This window comes from Serpula lacrymans (assembly GCF_000218685.1).
Source record: "Serpula lacrymans var. lacrymans S7.9 unplaced genomic scaffold SERLAscaffold_5, whole genome shotgun sequence".
NCBI lineage: Eukaryota > Fungi > Basidiomycota > Agaricomycetes > Boletales > Serpulaceae > Serpula > Serpula lacrymans.
In genome coordinates this window covers 2,306,078-2,331,398 of record NW_006763294.1, presented here as the reverse complement: position 1 = coordinate 2,331,398, position 25,321 = coordinate 2,306,078, and the positions used below count along the sequence as shown (strand labels likewise).

Sequence of the window (25,321 nt, the reverse complement as noted above, 5' to 3'; positions counted from 1 at the left end):
TCGATCCATCAGGTTTTACCTCCACATAGAATCATCACGCTCGTCATTAAAGATGTGTTTGTTTTTAGATCCCTTATGAGACTTGAGAGAGATAAGCTGAGTGTGGAAGCTGATGGTAGTATTAACGCATAATCCAAACGTATATGAAGCAGTAAGGGAATGTGGAGGTGAATTAGCTAAATGATGCTGGTAGCACAATGTCTTGAATGTGCTAAAGCGTCCACTCCCGATACCCAATAATTTCCTTGCTCCTTCTATCGACAACTTGTTGTACTGCTTCCCCCCAGACATTCACTGGACTCCGAGGGTGCCGAATATCAATGTCACCTTCCTGGGATACCCCAGTCATGCCATAACACTCTCGTGCATGTTTTTCTGCTTCTGCGAATTCGAATACCACGCAATTCTCAAGAGTGAGTGGCTCCGCAGGATCCCAGCGCATAAGAGTCGGCCGTGAAGGCACAGGATGAGGAGGAACAACAGAGCGACCGCGATGGAGGTCCTCGAATATCAGCGCAACGTCATCGTCGTCAATTGGAAGTTTGCTGTGCATATCAATATAAGTCATTAGGAAATACAATGTAAACAGAGTGTAGAGTTCACTTAATGATTTGACCTGTCAACTTTGATTCACGGTGCAAGAGGTCTCTTAGAAGTCTTTCATAGAGCTTCCTACGATTTTTTATGGGTAAGGGATTCAGGATAGGCTTCTTGGCCATTTCGCATAGAATATAAGTCGATATGTGTAGGCCGAAAATAGAGGGGAGAGGTCCTATCAGTGACATACTCAGTCTCAACACTGATCAAACCGAAATATATGCAAACTACAAACTCGCTTACCTAGGACAGGTAGTATCCTAACACGGAAGTCGTCAAAAACTCCAAGTTCTTTCACTGGACCTTTTTGAAATTCTTCCTCCGGTAAAGGCAGCAATTTGACGTCTCCTGGAACTTCCGTCGAGTAAACAACAGGTATGCCAGAAGATATCCCTTGCAGACGTAGACGTCGCCGGACTGAGCGGGCTAATGGATCGTAAATCGTATAAGAGATGTCACTGATCTGTATACGAGTCGGATCGCATTTGGCACTTGCCCCCATTGATGAAAACACCTATAATACACGATGTTCAGTCAAATATTTACGGTGGATGATTGGTTACGGTTCAACTTTCGAGCCCGGCCAATGTCCGGCATAATATTTTTCAAAATCCGATGTACCTTCAGCTATTATATTTGTATTTAGCAAAATTCGAGCAAGGCCTTTGATGGGCGATCAACGAAGATACATTTTAATTAATTTCTTTGATCCAGCGAGTGTGATTTGGGCAAAAGCCAGTGTGATGAGAGATCGAGCGAGCGTGCAATTCAATATGTCAACATAGGATTTCAAGCGTCCAAATACATCAAGAAATTACAAGTATTACACATATACTGACAACCCCTCTCCTCAAGGTAAGATCTCCACCTCACCCGCTTCGATTGTGTTCTGCATGGCTGTGATACCGGCGGAAATAGAAGGACAGCGAGTAAAAACGGCGCGGCTGACAGCGATAACGAGAGGAGAGGTAGACTGCCTGAGAAAATAGAGATGAGACAGTTTCGAAGTCGACGAGTCAAAGGTCACTTACCACGCAGCAAAGATACCAATTCTACGTCCTCTGGTGACCAAATAGAAGGGACCAGCTGTCCCAGCATCAGGAACCTCATAAACCTGGCCGAGGTATGTGCGAGTGATAGCCTGTGAGGCATTTGGCACATTACCTCCAGGTGGAGCGGCAGGGGTAGCGAGCGAGCCAAGTGCTGTGGTGAAAAGAGGAGAGCTGGTGGTGATCGGAGAAACTGTCGCATAAGCACTGGCACCCAAAGCAGGAGTAAGCGGAGAAGAGGCGGCACCCAAAGCAGGAGTGCGTGAAGAAGCAGCAGCTGAAGGACCAGATACCACAGTAGAGCTGGCGGCAAGCGACCCTTGAACTATTGAGGAAGATGGGGAAGAGCTGGTGTATATGGGACTTGATGGAGTTGAAGGGCGGGCACTGCCAAGAACAGCGGACATCATGAGCATAGCGTTGCTCCTACTCAAGGTTACGGATGAGAGGAGAGAAAGGAGGATGTCTGGAGGTACACGTAAGTTAGTGCAATAATCAGAAACATGAGAAGGCCTTACTCATAGTTTCTTCCTCGTCGCTGAGGCAATCTTCACTCACGGAGCGTTCAGGCTGCTTGGAAGAGTTTGAACGACCAGGGGGAGGAGATTGAGTCATTGCAATTTGGAAGGAGGAGGTAAGTATGTCTGGATGATAATTGTGAACTCACCCGTACCTTTTATAGCTGTTTGCTTGAGGCAGCATAGACTTACAGCCCATAGTTGACAATTATTGAGATCTACAAACACGGCAGTCTGACAGAGTTGCAGAATTTTCATGCGTGAGAACAATAGCTAAGGTCCAACAAATCAACATCACGTGTGTACTTCACGATCTCGGAATAATCAGCTGTTCAGACAGCACTGTAAATCTTTTCATGCAATTCTGGCGACACATTCTTGAAGAGCTTCGCGTCAACCACATGCTCACGCCAATACAGTAATGCACAGTCAGTTCCAGCTCTTTCTTGTGGTCATATGTCTCATATTAGCCCGCACTAACCAAATGATTCAACGCAAAGCCAAAACAATGGTCTCCGCCGACGCACAATGGAATCCCATTGTACTCACATGCTTGGAGGATCAAGGAGATCTCAAAGAGACTGGAAGGTACAATTCCCATATTAAATTACAAATAAACTCGGTGTGAGTTGCTCCTTACAGCATCTGCACAGTTGTGCATTCCAGAACTCAAGTTCTCGGGCCCAAAGCATGATTCCATAGAAACATTCATTGTTGTATTTAGCTATTCTATGTACAATACAATGATTTGATATCCAAAGTGCATTTCAAGAAAACAAGAAAGACCAGAACACATACTAAAAGGCCTAAGCTAATCCGAGTCGTCTGTCCACTCATACTCAAAATCTGTATCAGCTTCGTCAGATGAGTAGCCCCCGGTGTTCTGTGGTGCATCTCCTACAACGCGCCTCCGTTGCCGGTGGGGTGGAAGCTCCATGACTGGCATGAATTCGGACTCATCCTCCTCATTAGAGTTCACTGAAAGGGCCATCACAGTACGCAACTCCATGTTGTTTGGCTGATCTCGGAACTGCTGGAGTAAGTGTAAATAGATGTCCCATATGTTTTCTCGGCCAACTTGAGGGTAGTTGGCAGCATCCCAGAATGTGCGTGCCTGTAACGAAAAGGCCGGCGGGACCAGATGAAAACAGGGTGATCGGGTGGTGCATACTTGTCTCGCCACTTCCTGTTAGATACGGCGGATGCACTTAACCTGTAGATGTATGTATTATAAGTATATGACAAAGTGGAAATGATACTATGAACTTACAGCAAAATTGCGTGACTCAAAAAGCTCCGGGTTCTTGAAGATATCTACAGGGCGTCCATGAGGTAGTAACTTGTGTGAGTTTCGTCGGGGCTTTGAACCGTTGAACCTCTCAATGAAGCAGTTGAGTTCTTGCTGTATCCAGGGGATAAATACATAGTGGAAGACTAGTCTACAGGTTTGTGTCAGTTGTGGCCGCTTTGCTTAGGTAAATGGATATACGCAACCGTTGAAGAGCATCGTCAGCATCATAAAGGCCCTCGTTGACCCCCCAGTCAAGGAGAGCCTCAAATCCCGGCGCCCAACGTCTTCGAAATTGGCCCCAAAAGATCTCAGGCTTAATGTTCCGGTGAGATCCTTTGAACGTATGTTGCAGGGTCTTGTCTAAAGCCGGGTCTTGCATATGACGAAGTAATGTATGGCCGTTTGCGATACCATTGTTTTCAGTGCCGGGGTCACTTTGTGTGATTAGAGGCATCCCTAGTATAAGTCAGCAATTGGCAGCCAAGCAGTTGAAACACCGGAGAAAGAGACTCACCACCCAATCTCTCCACGACATCACAATACCATCCACATATCAGACGCGGATTATGGTTAGTCCACCAGACTTTGAGCCAGAGTACATAGCCGGAGAAGGGCTCGAGTCCAACGTGAAAAAAAAGCTGAAAGCGTCTCCACTTATCATGCTGGTCAAAACACCACAGTTCATTGACACCTGCTGTCCAGAAATAACTACGCTTCAGCCGGCGTTTTCGACGTCCTTTTACTTCGTCTGGATGGTGTAGATTCATGTAGTCTAGTATTACCTGCCTAGTATACTAACGTCCTTGTGACTGCCACTGTGTGAAAAGTGAAACAACTTACCGAGGCACCATCACCCTTTCCTCTTGTCGCAAAGTCACTCTCATATCGTGTGACCCCTGGTGAGGGAACCGCTCACGAACACGTTCAATGGTAGGCCCCACACTATCAACTGAGTGTGCCTGGCCCCGAGCACTCTTCAAGCCCCAAACCATCCGTTTTTTCTTCAGTAAAGCGAGACTATAGTTAATCAAATGTGTCAGTGTATTGTAGTATTACAGCTAGAAGGCTTACGAAAATGAGTAGCGGTCCGTGTCATAGTAGTCCTTGAGTTTAGTGACAATTTCTGGATTTGTGTATCCATCTGCGACGAATTGTTCCACCAATGGTCGGATTAAAATGTCTGGAGCTGTGAGAAAAGGACAGAAAGTGAGCATTACACCCTTGGAGTGTCGTTTATGCAAGCCTACCAGGGGATACCTTATACCCATTGGTACCTTGAGGGTTAGGCATGGCCTGCAGGGCGTTGACAGTCCTGGATAGCGTTAGCACTTGGCTGATGCACGTGGGGCACTGCAATTTGAACACTCACCTATAGGATGCACAGTCCAATAGTACACTTCCTATTTGATCCACAGCCTGTTCAGTGTAAGCAGTGGAGTCAGTTCTTCAAGTGATCCTATGGGCAGAAAGGATATGGAAGATCCGCTCAATAGACACTTGGATACGCACTTCAGACAAAACCGTAAGGCTAATCAGATCGTGTTTGCACGCAATTCATTTAACCGGTGCCTGCCTCTTCCTCATTTGTTTTCACTGACATTATCTCCGCAAAGATCTCCCATCTCCTCATGTCAATTTGCAATCACCAGCTTTGACATATCCATATTGATCCTTGTCCGCGTGTTGTTCGAGGATGGCCCATTGGTGAGTCGCCAGCCACTCAGATTGGCAAAGTCCTCATTGTTATCTTTGTGCCGAGGAGTTCTCAAATTTGACTCGACTCGACCCAAATCCATTCGGACTACAACTCATCTTCAAGGATCCATATAAACTACACCAGGAATGGGGGGAGAACAGTAAGTAAATTAGCCGCCATGGACTTCACACCCACTATCGAAGGCCCACCAACTAAAAGTTGTCATCGTTGTCGTACAGAATTTGATAAGTCTGTCCGGTTCTTGTATATCAAGGGTAGGGATGGGACCGGTCGCCACTGCTGTTCAGATTGCGTCGAGCATTATCAGCGCAAGCGTGCGGAAACTGGAGAACGTCATGGTCATAGTACCAGTGCAATATCTGGTGAAATTGTCGGTATGTCTGATTGTCTTCTGTAATTCAATGTATATGTTAAGGATCAAATCTAGATTTCACGAAAGTGGCTTCCCGGGCACATGGTGTTGATGCCGACTCGCGCCAGGCTCTTGTCAAGGCTTCTTCGGCCGCACAACGTGGCGGTGAGTAAAATTTCCAGCTCACCTGTGCGTGTTCAAGTTACTTACCAAACACACATTATGAAATCCCAGAACAGTCATTCCCTAGGCAGCATATTGGGGTGGGACATGCTACATCTAGCGTTATGCCTCCCCCTCTTATCCCCTCGTCTGCTAGTGTCAGTGCTGATAGCGTCTCCCAAGCCATAGGATATACTCAGAACCATGCATTCCACGCCCACCACCGCACGAAAATGCTAGCATCAACAGTAGCTCCTCAACGTCAAGTCACAATCCGGATAGCTCTCCATCATGTGAAGGACGAAGGAAAATCTGGAACAGAGCTGGTTGGGGTGAGTCTTTGGGTACTTCAATATTTCAAGGATACTCACATGTACTATTATTTGAGAATATTGAACGAGACATTACAGTACCGCTCTCTATTAAATGTGGCCAACTACGCAACATAGTGATTGAACACCTGAAGCGTTTGTGGGTGGTCTGGTCTTGTGACCATCAGCTGGCACTCGAGTCTTTACAGATGCTGAAGGCTCCATTACTCCTCATTTACGACCCCGAAGAGCCTCATCAATACTCTGAGCGGCTGGTCCTTCACGATTTTTTCTTCCGCACATCAGCAAAGGACAACATGCCCAAGTTTTCACCAAACGTGAAAGTTCCCATCATTCTCTTGATGTCAAAGGAGGAATTTGAAGATGTCTTGCTATGGAAGGAAGAAGATAGGCATGCCAAAGCACGCTCACGCAATGAAGAGGTTCAGAGCCCCGGAATATCGTCAGACGATGATGATATTGGTGGTCCGATGGACAAGGTTATACATTTTACTTACTTTTACTGCGCTATACTTACAGCAACTGGCCTTACTAGATATTCCTTGCAGCAACACGTGGTGGGAAACGAGCTAGAAAGACTCGTGTGCGAAAGGCGCCAGGCCAATCTTCCATCCCCGCACGTGAGTCGGTATCTGTGCGTTCAAAAGCACCAGTGTCAGAGGAGGTATGCCAATGGCCCTCACATTATTGGAGACGATACTTACCACATGTAGGGTGAATATGACAGTCGTAGTAACAATACACGCAGCACAGCATCAATGTCAAGCCTATTCCACAGCAAACACTCCATCAAGACGTCTGAACTACGCCCCCTCACTCCCTCAAGCTCTAGCAGCCAATCACTGCCCTCAAGACTTTTCTCCAAGGCTGCTACTAATCCCAATATCCCGCCATTCAGCATGCCTGACAAGGCAGTTCTTGAGCGTGTCATGAAGGCACAAGGAGATGTTCGACGCCTAGCAAAGCCGATATGTAAGTCAACCTATATTTCTATCTAAAACATCTATTAACGTGCTAGTGAAGTAAATACGGACATAGGAATCTATGTCCTGTTCCTCGTCCCTTCGATCCCATTCACTGAGCTTCTAAAGAAGCGGGTCCCTTTCGATGTCATGAGCAAGGTCAATCGCCCTCTAGTCACTTTAACAGTTGACTGCAGCTCAAAAGCAATGCTGGGGCCAGCCGGTAGCTTCAAGACATGCCACCCAGCGTCATATGATCTAACTGAAGCTCTGCCAGCAGAGGAAAATATTCTACAGGTAGAGGCTATAGTAGCAAAACGTTGCTTTTACAGAGAAACAGTACAGGGAGCCGAAAAGAGTGGTACACCATCAAGTCCTTCAGGCGGGCGCAAACGACTGGCCATCAAGGATGAGCTAATGAAGATGCTCGACGAGGCTAACTGCCTTTACTGGGCAACAAGCCTGTTGGCTTTAGTTTATAACTTCGTCGACGACAAGCTTATTCGAAGGCCCCTTGACTGTCCTCCCCCGGCAATCCCCCGACTTCGAGTCGTCCACGCCGCTTTGGCCATCCCCCAAGACAGCAGAGAGTTGCGTAATGCCGTTTATCTTCTCGAGGAGAAGATAAACGGTAACTTCGTGAAGTATATCAATAACAATAGTGCAGCTCCTCGGCACAAACTTGCTCCGCCTGAACTGGAGATTGCAACCTTCCTATGCTTCGCACAACACACTCAATATCATTTCTCGCAAGGCCTTGTGTTCATCTCAGATTTTCAAGGTAAGTTAATATAAGCTAGTCTCTTTTGCTTTCCTTTTCGTACTTACATTTGACTTGTCAGGGTCCGGTGGAATATTGACTGACTGCCAGGTTATCACTACCAAGTAAGGCTCTATTACCTCCATGTGGTTGGTTCTCATCCTTTCCCAGAGACTTTGCCGATAATTTTGGCGAAGGAAACTGGACGGCGACGTTAGACAACTTCCCCTTGTTGCACAAATGCAACCAGTATTGTGTATATTTCGGACTCCCTTCCTTGCAGACAGCAGTATGTTTTCTTTTTCTGATGGATCCTTTCTACTACATCTCATGTCACCTCTTTTTTCACAGAGTTCGGCTACAAAGATGAGAACATCACAAGAGATTGACATCATGTCCAGTCGTGTTCGTGGCTGAGAGGGATTTTTTTTTACATGACATGTACTTACTGTATCGCTTGAAATCCTATGTTGACATGTTGAATTGCACGCTCGCTCGATCTCTCATCACACTGGCTTTTGCCCAAATCACACTCGCTGGATCAAAGAAATTAATTAAAATGTATTTTCGTTGATCGCCCATCAAAGGCCTTGCTCGAATTTTGCTAAATACAAATATAATAGCTGAAGGTACATCGGATTTTGAAAAATATTATGCCGGACATTGGCCGGGCTCGAAAGTTGAGCCGTAACCAATCATCCACCGTAAATATTAGTGACACGAATTCTACAAAGTCATACTTTGATGCCATGGTCGTGACAGTACTTGAGCAGATCTACTTTGGTGGTTATATTGTCAATCGCGTCTGAATGAAGATCAAGATCATCTGTGTTGACTCTCGAGCACGTTATTAAAATGGGATAACTTACCGACAACCCAATCGGCACCCTCTAATAATCGACCACCATCCTCTTTTCTCCAGATATCTATTCGGCAGTCCACTTCAGCCCAGCGTGCAATATCCTTCAAAGTTCGTTCCATGGATGCCACCTTCGGTGTCCCTACATCAGAAAGCCCTGCAGTAGCATGGCGGTTCAGCGACGATAGCGTCACATAATCAAAGTCAACGAGTCGTATTTTTGACACTCCACTGGGATGGAACTCTAATTAAAAGTTGGAGACGAGGATCTTGGTAACGCACGATCTAACGAGCATGACAGCAACCCAACTACCAACGCCTCCGCAACCCACGATGACCACTGTGCCAGCCCGAATATGAGTCATGCCTTCCTCGCCAAAGAACGCGTAATTTCTCGCCAACTGCTCTCTGATGAGCTCCTCGTCATATCCAGCACTCCTTATGTGGGCGACTTCCGCGAAATCAACAGATTTCTCGACGGCGCCTTGTTCTCGTTTATCATCGTTGTGCGCCGCTATAGATTTAATGACCTCCTCATTAAGAGCCTTCCGTTTTGCTCGCCTGGTATAAGAGTTATAGGTGATGAATATACCAGATGTAACCAGAGATGCTGTTAAAGCAGCTGCAACAATATGCGTGCGGTGAGAATAGGTAGATAGAACGTTCATAGCTAAGCTGTGGTCTGGCCACCCAAACTTGGATGCGCTCCAGCCACAACCCGCGGCTAGACATGGAAGGATAGCAGACAAGCCGGTAGGGTGGTGATTCATGCAATATCCATGCACAAACATCATAATTTCGTCCGTTTCGGTTGGCAAAAAGGACTACAATATTGCACTGTCAAATGTCTTACTTGTGCCAAACTTCACTTTAGCACTCGTCTCTGTCCACAAATTGTCCAAAACAGGGTTATCAACACTTTTTCCAGCAGGGTCAAACACTTGTGAAGTTCGGAAAAAGGAGGAACTTATCCTCACTGCCTTACACAAGCGAGGACTTTATCACATCCAAGCAAAACCCAAAATCAACCCAGAGTCAGCTTTTGCAGCAGTAGATGTAAATTTATTGCACAGGAGAATGGGACACATTGGAATGGACCGCTTGCAACGAATGGTTACAAAAGGACAGCTCCAGGACATAGACACCCTTACCGGAACCCCGGAGTTTTGTGAACCTTGCGCTTTAGGAAAGATGAAGAAATTACCTTTCAAGTCCACTGGAGGAAACCAAGCCAAGTGCCCCATACAAATTGTGCACACGGATGTTGGAGGACCAATCAAACCAACTTCCAGGGAGGGTTTTCGGTACTGGATTATCATTGTAGATGATTTCTCCAAATTTCCATGGATATATTTCCTAAAACATAAAAGTGAGGCACTGGAACGATACAAGCAATGGAAATAAGATGTCCAAACATTCTTCCGGACTCATTTGGGAGAAGAAAACTTCACTCCACTGTACACAAAATTCCTCCGGAACAATGGGAGAGGAGAATATACTGGCAATGCATTCAAAAATCAACTCTGAGGAGATGGTGTCATCCAAGAAACTACAGCTGCAGATACTCTGGAACAAAATGGCATTGCAGAACGCATGAATCAGACATTGGCTATATTAGCAACCACTATGCTCCATGATTCCAAGCTCCCAAAGTCATTTTGGGTAGATGCCATGCAAACAGCTGCATATATTACAGCACGCAGCCCAGCATCAGGACTCCATGGAAAGACCCCATATGAAATACTGTTTAAAAGGAGAAGTTTTACTCCAAGGGGCGCAAAGCCATAATAATTGGCTACACACATGGAAAGCAAGCCTACAAACTCCTAGACACTGAAAAACGAACTGTGTTTTCCTGTCGGCATGTCATATTCAATGAATCCGGAAAGGTACAAAGGACGACACTGCTCCCTGGAACACAGACACTAGCACAGATCAGTGGGAGGGACTCATTCCAGAGAATGCTCACAGTCATTATACTGTAGTGAGTAGCACCTCCGACTATAAGTAGTAGGGGGTTTAGTATAGGAATACCTCAGTCGTTTCTATAGCCTCTCGGGCAGCAGCTGAGTTTCACTAAGATTTCTTAAGAAGTACCATACAAGCCACCAGTTGTGACAACACCGACAAGACACAGTCTTGGGGCACTGGAGCTAGTGGACTTATTGATAAACATTAGATCAGATCAAAAGGACCATGTTAAAACACAGATTAGAGAATATGGCTTAAAGTTAACACTTCATTATTCAATCACCATCCTAAATTTAACAAGACTGATAAAAGCAGTCAAAGAGAAAAAGAAGTTCACACTGGTTAAATAGTACATGTAGATTATGGAGCTGTACAGTTTATAATTGCAAGTTACCGTGCATATCGCGATATACAGAGCTGCACTTTTCTGTCCGACAGAACCCTCCCTTGCTTCGGAAGAGTCGGGGATGGTACTACACATTTTGGGGTCAGGGACTACTTTTTGGAAGTCCCTTGGTATACAGTACATTCATATGTTGAGAATTTATAGATAATGGCAAAGGCACTAGACTTATAGGCTAATAATTCGTGTTCCAAATTCTGCCACCGAATGAGAAAAGTTAACCCCAGGGCAACTCATGAACATCAGAGACTGGGGGATTTTGAGGTGATGGGCAAGAGCTGCAACTGTTGAAGGATCAAACGGACTTTCAACAAGCATCTACACGAGCAATAGGCTTAACAAAGGACACCGCGGCAATAATGAAGGAAACGGCTACGAACCAAGTCAATGGTAATTTCTGGGAAAGCTTCGTCGAGGACTATAGGTAGCTGTCAGCACATTTTTCTTTGGAAGATGATAGGGATTTTGTTTACTTTTAGAATTAGCTTCTAGTTCTGAGGGTATATTCTCCTTCTCGTTGTAAAAGTGTACAATTTTCAAACAAGAAGTCTCTTCGTTTTGACAAACATAGAGGACCATTTGGAATAAATAATTTATCTGTGTTTCTGCCCAGTTAGAGAAGCTTATCTGCAATATCCATAAGGTGCAGCACGGACCTCATCAGTTTTCGCCAGGATGCAAACAGGTTGGCGCCGTAGATGGATCATATATTTGATAAGGCTATTGCTCCACTGTCGAATCCAGCGGCTTTTGTGGAGAATGGGATGTTGATCATATGCCCAATAGGTCCAGTGGAGAAGTCGTGTCTTGTTTTGAGTCGCAAGTAGGATAGAAATGATAGCTACAAAATATGCAGCAGAGTAACTATATATAATACGCCTATCAATAAATCATACAGCTCAACACCGAGAAAGTAACGTACCCGGCAATTAAAGGATCAATGGCTATGTTTCCTCCTATAACGGTGATGGCGACCGCAAAGGTAGTCAAAATCAAAGCGAGTGATGTTTTCGATGAACGCGGTATTCTGCCTCGATTAAACTGTAGTAGAATCAAGGACAAAGGAAACAACGTCATCACGGTAAGCCAGACGAGAGAAAACCTGGCATATATAAAAACCCGCAAGTCAATAGGCAAAAATAAGGGGAAAACTTACATCTTGGATATAATAGAAAGCTGGGCACCCGTACTAGCGTACATAATAGCACTGAAACCGGAAAACAAGAGCACGGCAAGGTAAGGCGAATGAGTGAACGGCATCGTTTTTAAGAACATCTGTGGAAGGACTCGATCTCGCGAGAGCTGTTCGAGAAGTTCAGAGGCACTCAGAATGCCTGTCATTGAGCTCAATACGGTGTATGCATGAGATTAGAGCTGATTTATACCTGTCAGCACTCCACCACAGAGGACCACAACGGCATCCACCACAACCCAGATACGTAACCAGCGTCCCAAAACCTGATGCGCGTGAGTCAGTAAGATGTGGGATCAGGAGGTGAAACTGGTCCAAACCGTTTGCGCAAGGATGCTGAGTACATTCGTCCCGTTCAATATAACGTCTAGAGGTACGAGGGCCAAAACTAAAAGCATTGTCCCGGCATTGAGAATTATGCTAGATATATGCAAATTACGGAGCACATATGGATAACGCCCGGGTCGAATTTTGGCAATGTACGCAGGCGCACCTACGAGAAAGAAGTGATGAGCAAACCTCAATATATATACTCTACTTCCAATCGTACATTCGAACCCTGTTAAACCTAACATGCCAATGCATATTCCATTAAAGATATCACGTGCGATGGCGCTAGAAGAGGGGGCCTGTCCGGAAGCCCAATTCTCCTTTAGAAGTGAACTTCCAACCCGTCCCCATTGAACTGCTGATGCAATCAGAAGTACTGCCATTGTCACGAGCTACGAAACACTCGATGAGAGCATACACATAGCAAAAAAAAGGAAAAAGACCTTACATGAAGGGCTAACACTCCAAATGCAATGCGTGAACTTTCCTTCATACCACAAAGGCCGATTATGGTAAATAAGACTAGAAGCAGAATTGCCCCAGCAGACGTTGGAAAGGGAAGAGTGACTTCTCCGGCCAGATAAGAAGCGGCGGTAGCTGCTGATACTACCGAGGTAGATGCAAAATCCAATATTAAGAGAGCAGCAGCTACCAAGGCCAGTGACTTCGTAGAAGCATTGATTCTGAAATACTAGCGTCAAGGAGTGGATATAAATTGAAATTACTTTAAGACACACAGGTAAGTATATGGCGCCCCACTAGCAGGCAATGCGGATCCTAGTTCTTCCATAATCGGGCGCCAGAGGAATGGAATCAGGGTAGCGATAAACAAAGAAATAGGAGAACAGTATGCACACTAAGATAAGCTAACGCGACATGCTCCAAAAATAAAAACTCACTAGACACTCGAGACAGTTACGATTGCCGGGAGTGTATAAAAAATTCCACCAAGAATGTCATTACCGGCCAAGGCACTGGCAGTGAACTGACCCAGAATTGCCTGTCGACGGAACTGCTGAAGAGTTTCGTCTCCTTGTGCACGGTCTTCGGTGGACAGCGTGATATGAGAAATGGAACCCCAGCCAGAAAACAGGAATTGGTTGGAAAGATTCAAAAACCTTGAAGGAATTCCCGTCAATTTTATTCCTCCGCCGCCTCTCGGCCTCCTTCTTTGACGTCGAACAATATCATCGAACTGTGATTCTACAAACGAAGGAGGGTCCGACGCCTCCACCTGCGAAATAACCCTTGACTGGCCTGGAGAGGCAGCTCAAGACAAAACCTAAAAGCAAGTCACAGAGCAAACAGCGCACCTTCAGGATCATGATGTTCCCGGAAAGCACCAGCGTTGCGTGGGGTTCCAATGGTAATCCACGGTGTGTTCGTGTTGTTCAAAGCCTCAGCCATTCCTGAAATACAAGGTAATCAAGAGCAGAAACGTCTTGTGGGATGCGAGAAATTCTTGAAGTAGAAATAGGTCCTCTTTCCCGGCGATTTCCTGAAATTTTCTGTAGCAGGCAACCAGATGTACACAGGAACATGTGCAAGAAGCTCAAATCCCCGTGCAGCTCGAAAGAGTAGACCGATTGTAAAACAAAGGTTCTTCGTCACGGACAAAGGCTGAATTGATTTGTTCCTCCGCCTGCTGAACGTGGCTATGAAATATTCCGAGGCCTGAGACATACCACCTTTTGGAACAGAATCTCCTATATTTGACGTGTTACAACTCTCAGAGAGTTGGATATCATTGGGTTCCCGTTGGTTTATCATATAATGAAGCATTATGATGGCGCGCACAGTTGCGAATTTGAACTTCAAACGTCCGCACTTGTGGTGAGATTAATTTATGTTAATAGTAGCTATACGGAACTATGCGGCTATATGTATACTATTTCCGGACGTCGACGGTCTCCAAGCCCTGCTGCCAAGTTGGGGCGTGTCAGTAAACGCAGTCTCCCCTTTCAAAGCAAATATTCACCGGTCATACAGAAGCTTTTCAAAACTGTCATATCACCATGGCATATGTCTCTGTAGAATCCGACGATGTACGTAGCTTACATTCTTCAGTTTCTTGCCTTCACTTCAGCCATCTATAGCGATTGGAAGAGGGTCCTGAAGGACTGGAATTCAAATGTGAGCGCGATACTACAATGTATCAGTGACGCTTGATCTTAATTCGCTTTGATGATTCCTCAGCTTTCCTCGGGGCAGATGCAGGAAGTGATGGCAGGACTCGTTCGGCGTCATCAAATTTGAACCGAGGTAGGTAAAGCAAGTAACGGTTAACTCCTGCTTGATGCACGCCTCTACCGCAGGTTATTTGAGCGATCAGACTCAGAGCAAAGGCCCGTCTGGCTTCTGGACTATCGATTATTACCAAACATACTTTGACATCGATACCTCCGCCGTAAGTCTACATTGTCTTTTGTCCCAACGTGTACTCATTTCATGACCACAGGTCTTGAAACGGTGCTATTCCACACTCCTCCCAACTTCCAAAAATTACCTCTCCGAGCATCTTACTCCTTCTGTTGATCTATACGGTCCATTCTGGACACTTACCACGTTAATTTTCACACTCTATCTCTCGTCTTCCCTTGCGTCCTCCATTTCCGCATACCTTTCTGCTCCAGGCTCAGCATACGACTATGATTTCCAACTCCTGTCCATCGCGGTCACCCTCGTTTACTCGTACGGTATCGGCCTGCCTGTATTACTATGGATTGCGTTGCGCTACTTGGGCGTCGGTGAGTGGAGTGTGGTGGAAGCAGTAGCTGTGTGGGGCTATGGCCAATTTGTTTGGATACCTGTTTCGGTACGTGTAAGAGAAAGTGCATGTTGCTACATTTATTCATGCGCTTATACCGCAGATACTGTGCGTCATCCCTGTTCCAATCGTGCGGTGGATCCTTGTCGGCGTAGCCTTCGCGTTGTCAGGCTACTTCTTGGTGGCAAACGTATACCCAATCTTAGCAACTGTATGCTTCTCTCCTATTTTCGTAGAGTTGTTGCTTACTTCCGATTACAGGCTGAGGCCAAAGCTACACGTTTGATCATTATCGTTGTAGCACTTCTGCATGCTGGGGTAGCTCTCACGTTCAAGATCTTGTTCTTCAGCTACTACGTAGTGGCAGAGATAGGGCCTGGAAAGGACCCCCTAGCTGAGGTACCTACCAACGCTACAACTTTGCTAGCCAAAATGCTTTCATAGTTGATATGCATGTACTCAGCTTACTATGTCATTGCAATTTACAAAGGCATTCTTTTAATGTGAAACACTGCGCACATTTTCGGGAATGAAACACAGATCATAATCATCGTTATTTTAAGCGGATTGTCACTAATGTAATAGGGGAAAGTCATCAGATTCATGATCATACGTTGTCCTGTTTGTTACTGTCTGGCACAGGGTGATCTTTCTCCTTGATTCCGAACTCCACTGCCAACACGGTTTTGTTGAAGTTGCACATCGTCAAACCATACGGTTGCCTGATTCTCGACTCCCATCCGCTAGGAAGGCGCTCCTCGAGCAGCACTGATCTGAGGTCTTCCACCCTACCACCGAATATGGTCAAAAGAGTTGACGAGCTAGCCATAACTGATCAGCATTGCGCCCACTTTAATGAAATTTACCACCCGGCTGCGGATGCTTACTTGGAGCTGCCAAACATCTTATGAAATAAGCTTAATGTGTAGTCGGGGTTATTGGCTCGTGCTTCAACGCGGCGCTTTCCGGATATTCTTGACAAGTCCTTAGAAGTTAGAAGTTGATGCCCATCGGCAGCCTTTCCTGATGCCGAACCCAGCAATTCCTCAACAAATGGAGCGTGGATTACGGACTGATTTGGGTTCGCGGCAGTGTCGACACCTAAAGAGAAGAGTTTAAATTTGCTATCAGATAAGTAGAAGCGAAGAAGTGCGCACGAGTGAGAGAGGCGTCGTGTTCAATTCCATTGTGTAGATCGAGTTCCTCGAGGTCAAACGTGTCTGTACGATAGCTCTTGTTCAACATGTTTGCAGCGAAGTTGGGTACGAATAGGCAGAAGGTAGGTGCGAAATTATATGTGGTACGGATTTTCGCATTCATTTCTTTGAATGTGATTCCACGGCCATTGCGAGGAAGAATGCCTGGAGCAGGGGATAAGCAAAAATGGAACTTATTTTTTATTATTTTTTTTCAAGTGACGTACCGTGGTTGGCCATTGCATTGAGAGCAGGGCATGAGCATCTGCTGTCGCCCTCTTGTGCGGGCTTGTACTCGGGCCAGTACCCATGATATCCTGGGTGACTTTCTGGGGTGACATGACCCACTGCCCTCTTTGGCAGAACCAGGTTCAAGAGGGTAATGATGATATCCCAAACGAAGATCCCAGCGTTGAGAAATGCGTTCGCAATCTTGAAGAGGATCCTTGACACGAACGACATGGTTGATGGGGTGGGAGAGACCAACCTGGGATTCGGGGCTGGCTGATATATGGAGGGGAGGCGAATAAGAGGGACATGACTGCATCATGAGTTGCAACTTCTCCGAGTTCTTTTCGGAAGTTTTTTGTCTGTCAAGGGAAGCGATTGGTTCAATGAAGCGCGGACTCGGAACACCCCGTCAATTCACTGTGACGCCATCCATTCCCTAATCTGACAACATTTTGACTTGGTCTTTAATCATAGAAGCAAGCACAGCCAATATGGCTATATCGTGGTCCTTGTCTTGAGGTGCGTGAGGTCTCATGCATGTCTCATGGGGTGCATTGGGGATCTAGCGAGGTTGGTCCATTATTCGGCTTGAGTGGGATAAAGAAGCCCTTCAAGTTCTCATAGCGCTCGTATTTCGACGCCAACAAGGATAACGTTGGTCTATACATGATTCAGCACATTGGGAAAATTGCTGATGCAGTGTCACAGGCTCGGGCCGTATATCGTAGCCGCAAGTACCACGACCATATCAGCTTCCGCTTTTTGATGATTGCATCCGGCGCCTTTTACTCTGTCAGATCAATCCCTTGTATGGTCTGTACATTTCCGTACACTCAATAGTGCCCAAAGCATTTCAATGTCCCACATCGTCGCTCAACGTCCGAGTCTACCCAATAAGGTTAATCTTCCACATTGGAACTATAAAGAACAAGCGGAAGGAACGATTATCTTTCGTCGATCTGGTCTGACTGTGGGAGACTAAGAACGACTCAGTCACCGTGACAGTAAGCAGGATTCCATTGTGGTGAAAGAAGAGACCCACTGTGGGTTTACACTATTGTCACTTGCATGTCCATATCTTAATGCATCTCTCACTAAGGCCCTATATGTAAAACCCCTGTGTAGGACAGCTCTTTCTCCCCGTGATATATCGCCAATAACTTCAGTGGCCCGAATATCTCATCAGCCCGGAGTTTAAGGGATAAGTATCAGAGTAAATGCAAGCATTCAGGTCGGCGACATGCCATGATTCTGTTTTTCATCGTCTTTTGGATCTTTCTATGCCACACCCCGAAAAGCCCTCATCAAACGTCTCAAGTAGCAATGATTCACCCCAATGCTGAGGTACCTCAATTGTCTGTCTGGTTGTGATAAATCTCGTATTTCATCTCTTGCCTGATTTCCGGTTTGTGAGTCACGGTACGATATCATTGTCATCCATCTAGTTCACTCCCTGTGTGTTCCTTTTTATTTGTCCCTCTCAGAGCTGTATGTTTGAAGTTATTGCGCCGGCGTGGGCGATATCCGTTCGAGCAATAATCATGGCAACTCATCGCTATTTTTTCACTTGTTAGTGTTTCGTTTGTGCCATTGTTTGAACCTATTCATACCTTTCCCTCAGATTACACAGCAAAATTGAGACAAACATTGCATTTTCTACACTGCTCTCAACTGCTATCATTATCGGTGTTTCATTGTTAGACATATATCAACGTGGTTCGCCCAACGTTTCGTCATACCATTTTAACCCTATAGCTTTTGGTTTTCTCGCCGGTGAAGAGGTCAAAGCTGCTGGCGTTGGTAATGCTGGACTCTACAATCGTATGTCGATTTCGCATTCGGCTCCTTGTAGCGGGCATTTACTGATTCTGAATAATACCACTTTATTTAGAACATTTAGCATTGGAGTGGGTCCAAAGACATATCTCAAGTTTCGGCGGAGACCCCACCAAAGTTCGGCTTCTCTCTTGGTCAGCATAGTTGAACTTATTTATATTCTATTTTATGTCAGACCAATCTTGAGCTCATTGCCTTCAACTTAAGAGTCTGGAACCGCTTCACCTCTCCATGACGTATCATACATTCAGGGGTACGATAAACTAGTTGCTGCAGCAACTTGTACTTCCTCAGATAATACCTTGGACTGCCATCGTTCTGCACGTATGAAACACTCTTGAACGGAGTTTTTGGAAGCACGCTCCTACTTTCATACCAACCTCTGAATACCACTTGGGGACCAACAGTAGGCGGCGTTTTTCCTGAGGAGATCAATTTGACAATCGCTTCCAACTGGAACATATGCCAAGGTAAGTTACCATACCAAGGAGGGTAATCTAGAATCCATTAAGCAGATACCTGTCATTACTGGCGATGTAGACGATGAAGGCACGTAAATTCCCCCCGTATACTACAATCGTTGATACATATCCTTCAAAGGCTTTTCTTCTTGTACAGCTTCAACGTAACGCGAATATATCTCTGTCAACGGAAAAATCATAACTAAATGAATATCACAGAACCGACCAAGTGTTCTTGGATTCTGTATCTTCCAAGTATGCTGTTTCCCTTTCGCAGAAAGCCTGGGTCTTACTTATTCTGTAGCTTCTTGGTCGGCGTTGGACAGGACCAGATTGACAGGGTCGGAGAACTGTACCCGGAAAATCCTATCGTGGAAATGTCACTCCCTCGAGAAGTTCTTCGTAACCTGCGTAACTGGTAGAGTAACGTTTCATCTCAGGGCTCTCCCTTTCTTGTCGGCTCAAGTGGTACAATATGGTAATCAGTTCTCTATCCACCGTCCTCAATACAGACGCATCTCTGCCTTCCAGGGTGACTTCTACTTCCAGGGCCCTTGTCGTCACGCTTTGAGTTTCTTGACAGAAAGTACAAAATTACAGTCAGTCACGCATATGCACTGCATCGTTACCATTCCTTCACACAGCTCTCTGCTACAGTCTGGGGGCGCTACATATACGTTCCTGGAATAGGATCATTGCATGAAATTGATCTTGGTGAATTTTATCAGTCGACTAACGCCTCGGATTACGTTGGAGTTGATGCGCTCAGTAAGTTTGGATGTGTTATCCCTTGATACGTCATTCTGATTCTAATAGTCAACTTTGCATACGATGTTGACCCCAATGTTTCTTCCAACGAGCTTCCTGCGGGTGCGACGATGGGCGTACTTTCTAGATTGAAATGGCCCCAATATACTCCTTCAAGTTCGTCTCAGGGCAATTACTATCATTCTGGGATCTCAGTATTTTCAACATTACTCTGGATGATTATAGGGCCGAGGCGATGGAATACTTGAGTTGCATACAGAGTGAGATGGAACTGTAAGGCAAGTTATAGGAGGTCATAATTATATAAATTGGAAATTAATTGACTCGGTAGCTGATATTGTACTACCTTTCGTATTGCTATGTGCCTTCTTGCAACGCCTCTGGTGAATATTTTTTCGTCCGCTGAATGGTTTGCGCAGGAAATTGGTAGGAACACGGGACCAAACCTACTTTTATCGGGAAACTCCGCGACACTGTCACCTGTGGGCCTTGACCATGTTGCATACTATATACTTCCCAGATTCACACCACTATCTCTACATACGTCTGTGTCTATCTCGTAAGTACTCAGATCGCTTCATGCAAATCTCTAATATGACCACTGTTGTTGTTCATTGGCTCTCAGGCTAGACGTTGTACATGTCGCTGTGAAAAATGCTACAATACCAGTTCAAAATGTGGAGATACCTCATAGTAACACTTACTATTATTAATCAAACCCCAAGGTTCAGTATACATAGGCTTAAAGTTCATATCTGTGCTATTTCTGTACCAAGGAGCATATAAACTTGCAGGGCCATAGTAACAATTCTCAACAAACGAGCTATGGTTGCTGCTCCGAGTCTCTGTCTACTCCCTCCTCCTCCTCAGACCCAAGCTCGCTCAAGCACGACATTCCGACCTCCTCCTTTAGATGGGTCTCTTACGTTCCCGCAAATGTATTCTTGGCATCTCGAACATACACCCGATTACCGTCTGTTCGTCTACGTTCGTGAGGATGGCAGTGTAAAGACTATTTACTGGCCTGAGGCTGTAAAAGCCATTTACACTGCAGCGCATATCATCGGGAATCGCATACAGTGGATTTCGTATACGTCGGAGAGACCTGTAATAGCGATTCTTGCAGCTTCAGGTATATGGCCTTCTCACTTCGTTGAATATTGTCCAGCTGATCTTAAATCACAGATACGATCCCATACTTCATTACGCTTACGAGTATCATGTGCACTAACTACATAGCGTTCCCCATCTCTCCCCGTAATTCAGCCACAGCTATAGCCCACCTCATCAACGCAGTCGGAGTCAAACATATCCTTGTTGGGCGCGAGCAGTCGATGCTTGATCTAATCAGGGATACACTTGAGATATTGAAATCCCAGTACCCGTCTGTCCCAGCGCCTGCGCTGTCTCCGATGCTACTTTTCGAAGACCTTTTCTTATGGACTGAAGCAACTGCCAATGAAGAAATTTCCCTATGAGTCCCAAGGACCTGATGCAATTGTTATGATCTTGCACTCATCAGGTTTGTATACAAGTGGTTGAAACACTTTAAAATGTCCAAGAATCATTTGTTTCTTTCCTTTTCTTTTAACTAGGCTCCACAGCGCATCCTAAGCCAATATTCTGGACTAATCATCGCTTTGCGCAGTTGTCGCTAATTCCGTGGTTCGGAGAGCGTGACCTCACGGATAAAGTATTCTCGCTACATGGTGCCCATGTACCATGGAATGGGGGTGTTCCAGCTGTGTTGGACGGTATGATTATACTTGACACATGACTGCGTCTAGGTTGGGATCTGATGGCATCTTTTCAAGGCATCATGCGGACTTGTCGTGAGTGCTTTCGAGCCCAAATTCCCAACGCCGATGCCAACGCCGGACGGATTGTTCAGGGCTGCCAAGGCTACGGACAGCGATGTCATATTCTGCGTTCTGACTTTCATCGAGGTACAAATATCTTCTATTTAATCTTTTCTCTGATTGCTGATGCGACCCATTTCAAGGTTTGGTCTCGTAGTCCTGAATATGTCAAATGGCTCGCCACTCGCGGAGGAGTGGTACATATCTTAGTTTAAACCCAGCCGAGTTACTGCTGATATAATGTCGAGCAGCTCTTTGGTGGCGGACCTTTGAATCAGGAAGTAGGAGATAGCTTAACGGCAGCAGGAGTCAGCATATTCAACCTTTATGGATCGTAAGTTCATCCTCACGAGTACAGCAGCTTTGCACTAATTATAGTCTGTCAGTACCGAAGGTGGAATCATGAGCACTATGTTACCGGGTTAGCAGTCCTGTTTGAGGAATACATGGTCACTGTAACCTGCTACCCTACAGCTGAGGTCGGCCGCGACTGGAATTATTTCCGCTTTCCAGCTCTTGTTACACCCGAAATGATACCCAACGATGACAACACATTCGAACTTGTTATGGTCGTAAACATTAACATACGATATTTCTGTGCATTGAAGGAGTACTATCGAAATTATAGGCAAACGAGTTTTGTCGGCCAAGTGTACTCAATACCAAAGTCGGTGGGATAGACGCCTACTCAACTTCGGATCTTTTCAAATCGCATCCCACGAAAAGTGGATACTGGAAAGTATATGGCCTCACAGATGACCAAATCATGCATTCTACAGGGGAGAAGGTTAGCTTTACAAACACGTTAATGTGCGTCGATCTAACATTAGTCTGAAGACTAATCCAGGTCCGCTGGGTAAGGTATCACCTCGCGTTACTCCAGTCGGGCATAATTAAATAGATAACATTCAGAGAATATTCTCAATCAAAATCCCCTTGTCCTATCTTCGGTGATTTTTGGTCGTGGACGATTTCAGGTCGGTGTGATTGTGGATCCGAAACCTGACTATCGATTTGATCCAACTGATGAACTTAAACTTTCTGAGTTCAGGAACAAAATCTGGTGAGTGATTATATCTAGCCGATGCGACCACAGGATTTACGAACTCCTCGATCTGTATAGGCCAACAGTTGAGCATATGAACGAATACGCACCTCAACGTTCAAGACTCTTCAAGGAGGCACGTTTATACCACTCTTTTGGTCACGATACTGCTAATTTTATCCCTATATGAAGATGATATTAGTCTCCAAGCTCTCTAAACCGTTTACCTATACCGCAAAGAGCACAGCTCGCAGGCAAGTCATTATCTCCGACTACGATGAAGAGATCAGTGCTCTTTATGATACGGTTGAAGAGAGTGCGCAGACCGCTATCCCTCCACCACCTCAATGGGATATCACCATGACGGTCGTCAAGTTCATCCGGCAGATCGTTATTGCTGTGATGTCCACGGACGTTTCCGACGACGACGACATCTTCCAGCGTGGCTGTGACAGGTACTCACTGCGAATATGATTTAACTAAGAAGAGCTTAACTGTGATCATATACAGTCTCCAAGCGACCTGGATTCGAAATTCTCTTCTGAGAGCTATACGTGACACGACTCAATTCGACGCTCGCAAGTTTGCTGGGAACTTTATGTACAGCTATCCCACTATAGCAACTCTGACCACGTTTATCACCAACTTACTATCTGGAAACGATGATGGCGGCGATATATCCCATGCCCGGATAGTAGACGAAATGCGTACAATGGTATCAAAGTATTCACAAAACTTTCTTGATCACTGTCATAAAGGCCATGAAGCGAGCCACAGTGCTGAAAGGTCTGGGGGATGCATGGTGTTATTAACAGGTTCAACTGGTGCTCTCGGCTGCTACCTCCTCGTTCAACTCATCTCACATCTGGACGTTTCGCGCGTGTATGCTCTCAACAGGAAAAGTCCTAACGGAAAAACTCTGATCCAACGACAAGAAGGGGCGTTACTTGAGGGTGGATTCAATAGCGAAATATTGCAATCAAAGAAAATCATACTATGTGAGGCAGACCTTGCCGCTGACTGTTTTGGGCTTCCTCATGCCTCTTATCAAGAGGTTGGATTAAGCACAGCTTATTGAATATACCACTCACCCCTATTTAGATGCAAGGCTCGGTGACCCATATCATTCACAATGGTAACTATTGTTATGTTAATATTTGTACCCAAGTTTAATATTACCTTCCTTTCAAGCTTGGAGTGTTGACTTCAACCTCACTCTGAAGACGTTCGAGAGTAACATTAAGGGGCTGAGAAATTTAATTGATTTCTCATTGTCGTCAACTCTGTCAAGGCCAGCTCGATTGTTGTACACCAGCTCAATAGGTGTTTTTCAAAGTTCGTGTGTTTTCCATGTTTTTGCCATCGTTATGTTGTTATGCCAGTTCACTAATGTGTCTCACTATGCTGACAGACACGGATGCACATGGTAACAGCGTCCTTGCAGAAAAACCTATCGAGCCCGAAGCTGCTATCGGAACGGGCTATACCGAGTCGAAATGGGTATGCGAGAATATATTATGCGCAGCAGCAGAACATACAGCAATAGAAGTACTTGTAGTGTGAGTGGGGCAGCTATCTGGGGGGTTGAATGGCGCCTGGAATGTGAATGAATGGGTGCCTGCACTCATTCAGAGCGGTAGTATACTGGGGCTCTTACCCGACGATCACAAAGTAAGTCTATGTAACCCAATTATTACTATCCAAGTCTTGAGGATGGTCATGTGTAGCCAGTGTCGTGGATTTCACTCGATATTGCAGCTTCGTCGCTTGTGGAATTTTGCATGTCTCTGAATTTGCCTCCAGACCATATCGTTCACCTAGTTCACCCGCACCCTGTTCATCGGTCCTCTCTGGCTAGTGTCGTATCATCAGAATATTCTGTGTCACTCGTATCCTATGCTGAATGGCTGGCGGCGCTTGAGCAAAAAGCCGTCATACTATCGGAGAACGTAGACAATAAGCAAATTCCTGCCGAAGCCGGACTCCCAACACACCTACGTGTTCAGCGATTGCTTCCCTTATTCAGGCGACTTGCTGCGAAGGAAACCAGCTCAGAAGCAATGGGTTTTGACTCACTGGATATTGCAGAAGCGGTTGCTTTATCACCAACATTGGCAGACCCTGTGCTTCCTCAGCTAGGTTCTGAAGATGTTAAAGGTTGGCTCGCGTACTGGCGTAAGAAAGGCTTACTGCCAGCATCTTTTTCATAGTATGCTTGAATTTCGAGACATCTAACGCTTGCTCTGTATGGCAATCATCAACTACAAACAGGGATTTTTGATATCATGATATGATATTATACCCCACCGTGCGAATACCATGTAACTGTAAATAACATTCTATGTCTCTAGTCGTCAGATTCTGGAGAATGGGAACGATGGCACACTTCTTGCATTACCTGGTACAACAGCCTGGAATGCATGATCAACTTGTCGAGCCACAATTATTGATAGGAGGAACGACTGTCTTCCTCCTAAATGGTATGCCTAGGGGAGACTAAGCCACAATGCATATTGATAAAGTCAATATGTTGAAATGACAACATAGAGGTCCGCAGTCCATTAGTACTGTTGCTAATCATGACGCGACTTGAAACCTGAGTCGAACCGCGGCAAGCCCGAGCGAAAGTAACTTAACGGAGGACTAACCTGCAAAACTCAGCA

At 45.5% G+C, this 25,321-nt stretch overlaps 5 protein-coding genes across 5 annotated transcripts; 2 read left to right on the top strand and 3 right to left on the bottom strand.

Annotated features, from left to right (window-relative positions):
- Positions 1-92: 92 nt before the first annotated feature.
- On the bottom strand, positions 93-9,278 carry SERLADRAFT_355419 (uncharacterized protein; the record flags this gene model as incomplete). Its single annotated transcript, XM_007316892.1, has 6 exons — positions 93-545; positions 604-772; positions 841-1,111; positions 8,481-8,545; positions 8,610-8,830; positions 8,882-9,278. The coding sequence occupies 6 exons, from the start codon at positions 9,265-9,267 to the stop codon at positions 212-214; spliced, it is 1,446 nt and encodes a 481-aa protein (XP_007316954.1).
- A 1,589-nt stretch (positions 9,279-10,867) lies between these two features.
- On the bottom strand, positions 10,868-13,902 carry SERLADRAFT_447894 (uncharacterized protein; the record flags this gene model as incomplete). The annotated part of the gene is made up of 14 exons (XM_007316891.1): positions 10,868-11,291; positions 11,354-11,391; positions 11,447-11,570; positions 11,630-11,837; positions 11,896-12,075; positions 12,130-12,307; positions 12,359-12,431; positions 12,486-12,658; positions 12,716-12,887; positions 12,944-13,178; positions 13,233-13,351; positions 13,400-13,613; positions 13,749-13,752; positions 13,809-13,902. 14 exons carry the CDS (start codon positions 13,900-13,902, stop codon positions 11,142-11,144), a joined length of 1,962 nt encoding a protein of 653 aa, XP_007316953.1.
- Positions 13,903-14,426: 524 nt separating this feature from the next.
- Positions 14,427-15,809, top strand: SERLADRAFT_464185 (uncharacterized protein; the record flags this gene model as incomplete). The annotated part of the gene is made up of 7 exons (XM_007316890.1): positions 14,427-14,540; positions 14,592-14,628; positions 14,692-14,757; positions 14,811-14,902; positions 14,954-15,310; positions 15,366-15,473; positions 15,524-15,809. The coding sequence occupies 7 exons, from the start codon at positions 14,511-14,513 to the stop codon at positions 15,704-15,706; spliced, it is 873 nt and encodes a 290-aa protein (XP_007316952.1).
- On the bottom strand, positions 15,779-17,071 carry SERLADRAFT_464182 (uncharacterized protein; the record flags this gene model as incomplete). Its single annotated transcript, XM_007316889.1, has 4 exons — positions 15,779-16,083; positions 16,150-16,363; positions 16,420-16,623; positions 16,686-17,071. The coding sequence occupies 4 exons, from the start codon at positions 16,918-16,920 to the stop codon at positions 15,870-15,872; spliced, it is 867 nt and encodes a 288-aa protein (XP_007316951.1).
- Positions 17,072-18,012: 941 nt separating this feature from the next.
- On the top strand, positions 18,013-25,082 carry SERLADRAFT_407434 (uncharacterized protein; the record flags this gene model as incomplete). Its single annotated transcript, XM_007316888.1, has 32 exons — positions 18,013-18,044; positions 18,311-18,510; positions 18,581-18,659; positions 18,883-18,995; positions 19,066-19,078; positions 19,206-19,241; positions 19,291-19,404; positions 19,427-19,572; positions 19,677-19,754; positions 19,803-19,856; positions 19,922-20,027; positions 20,185-20,313; positions 20,380-20,447; positions 20,557-20,886; positions 20,940-21,084; positions 21,134-21,276; positions 21,350-21,471; positions 21,569-21,700; positions 21,757-21,810; positions 21,865-21,947; positions 22,008-22,185; positions 22,242-22,400; positions 22,591-22,676; positions 22,710-22,798; positions 22,861-23,113; positions 23,169-23,712; positions 23,760-23,793; positions 23,850-23,981; positions 24,070-24,158; positions 24,231-24,329; positions 24,386-24,867; positions 25,010-25,082. 32 exons carry the CDS (start codon positions 18,013-18,015, stop codon positions 25,080-25,082), a joined length of 4,395 nt encoding a protein of 1,464 aa, XP_007316950.1.
- Positions 25,083-25,321: the final 239 nt, after the last annotated feature.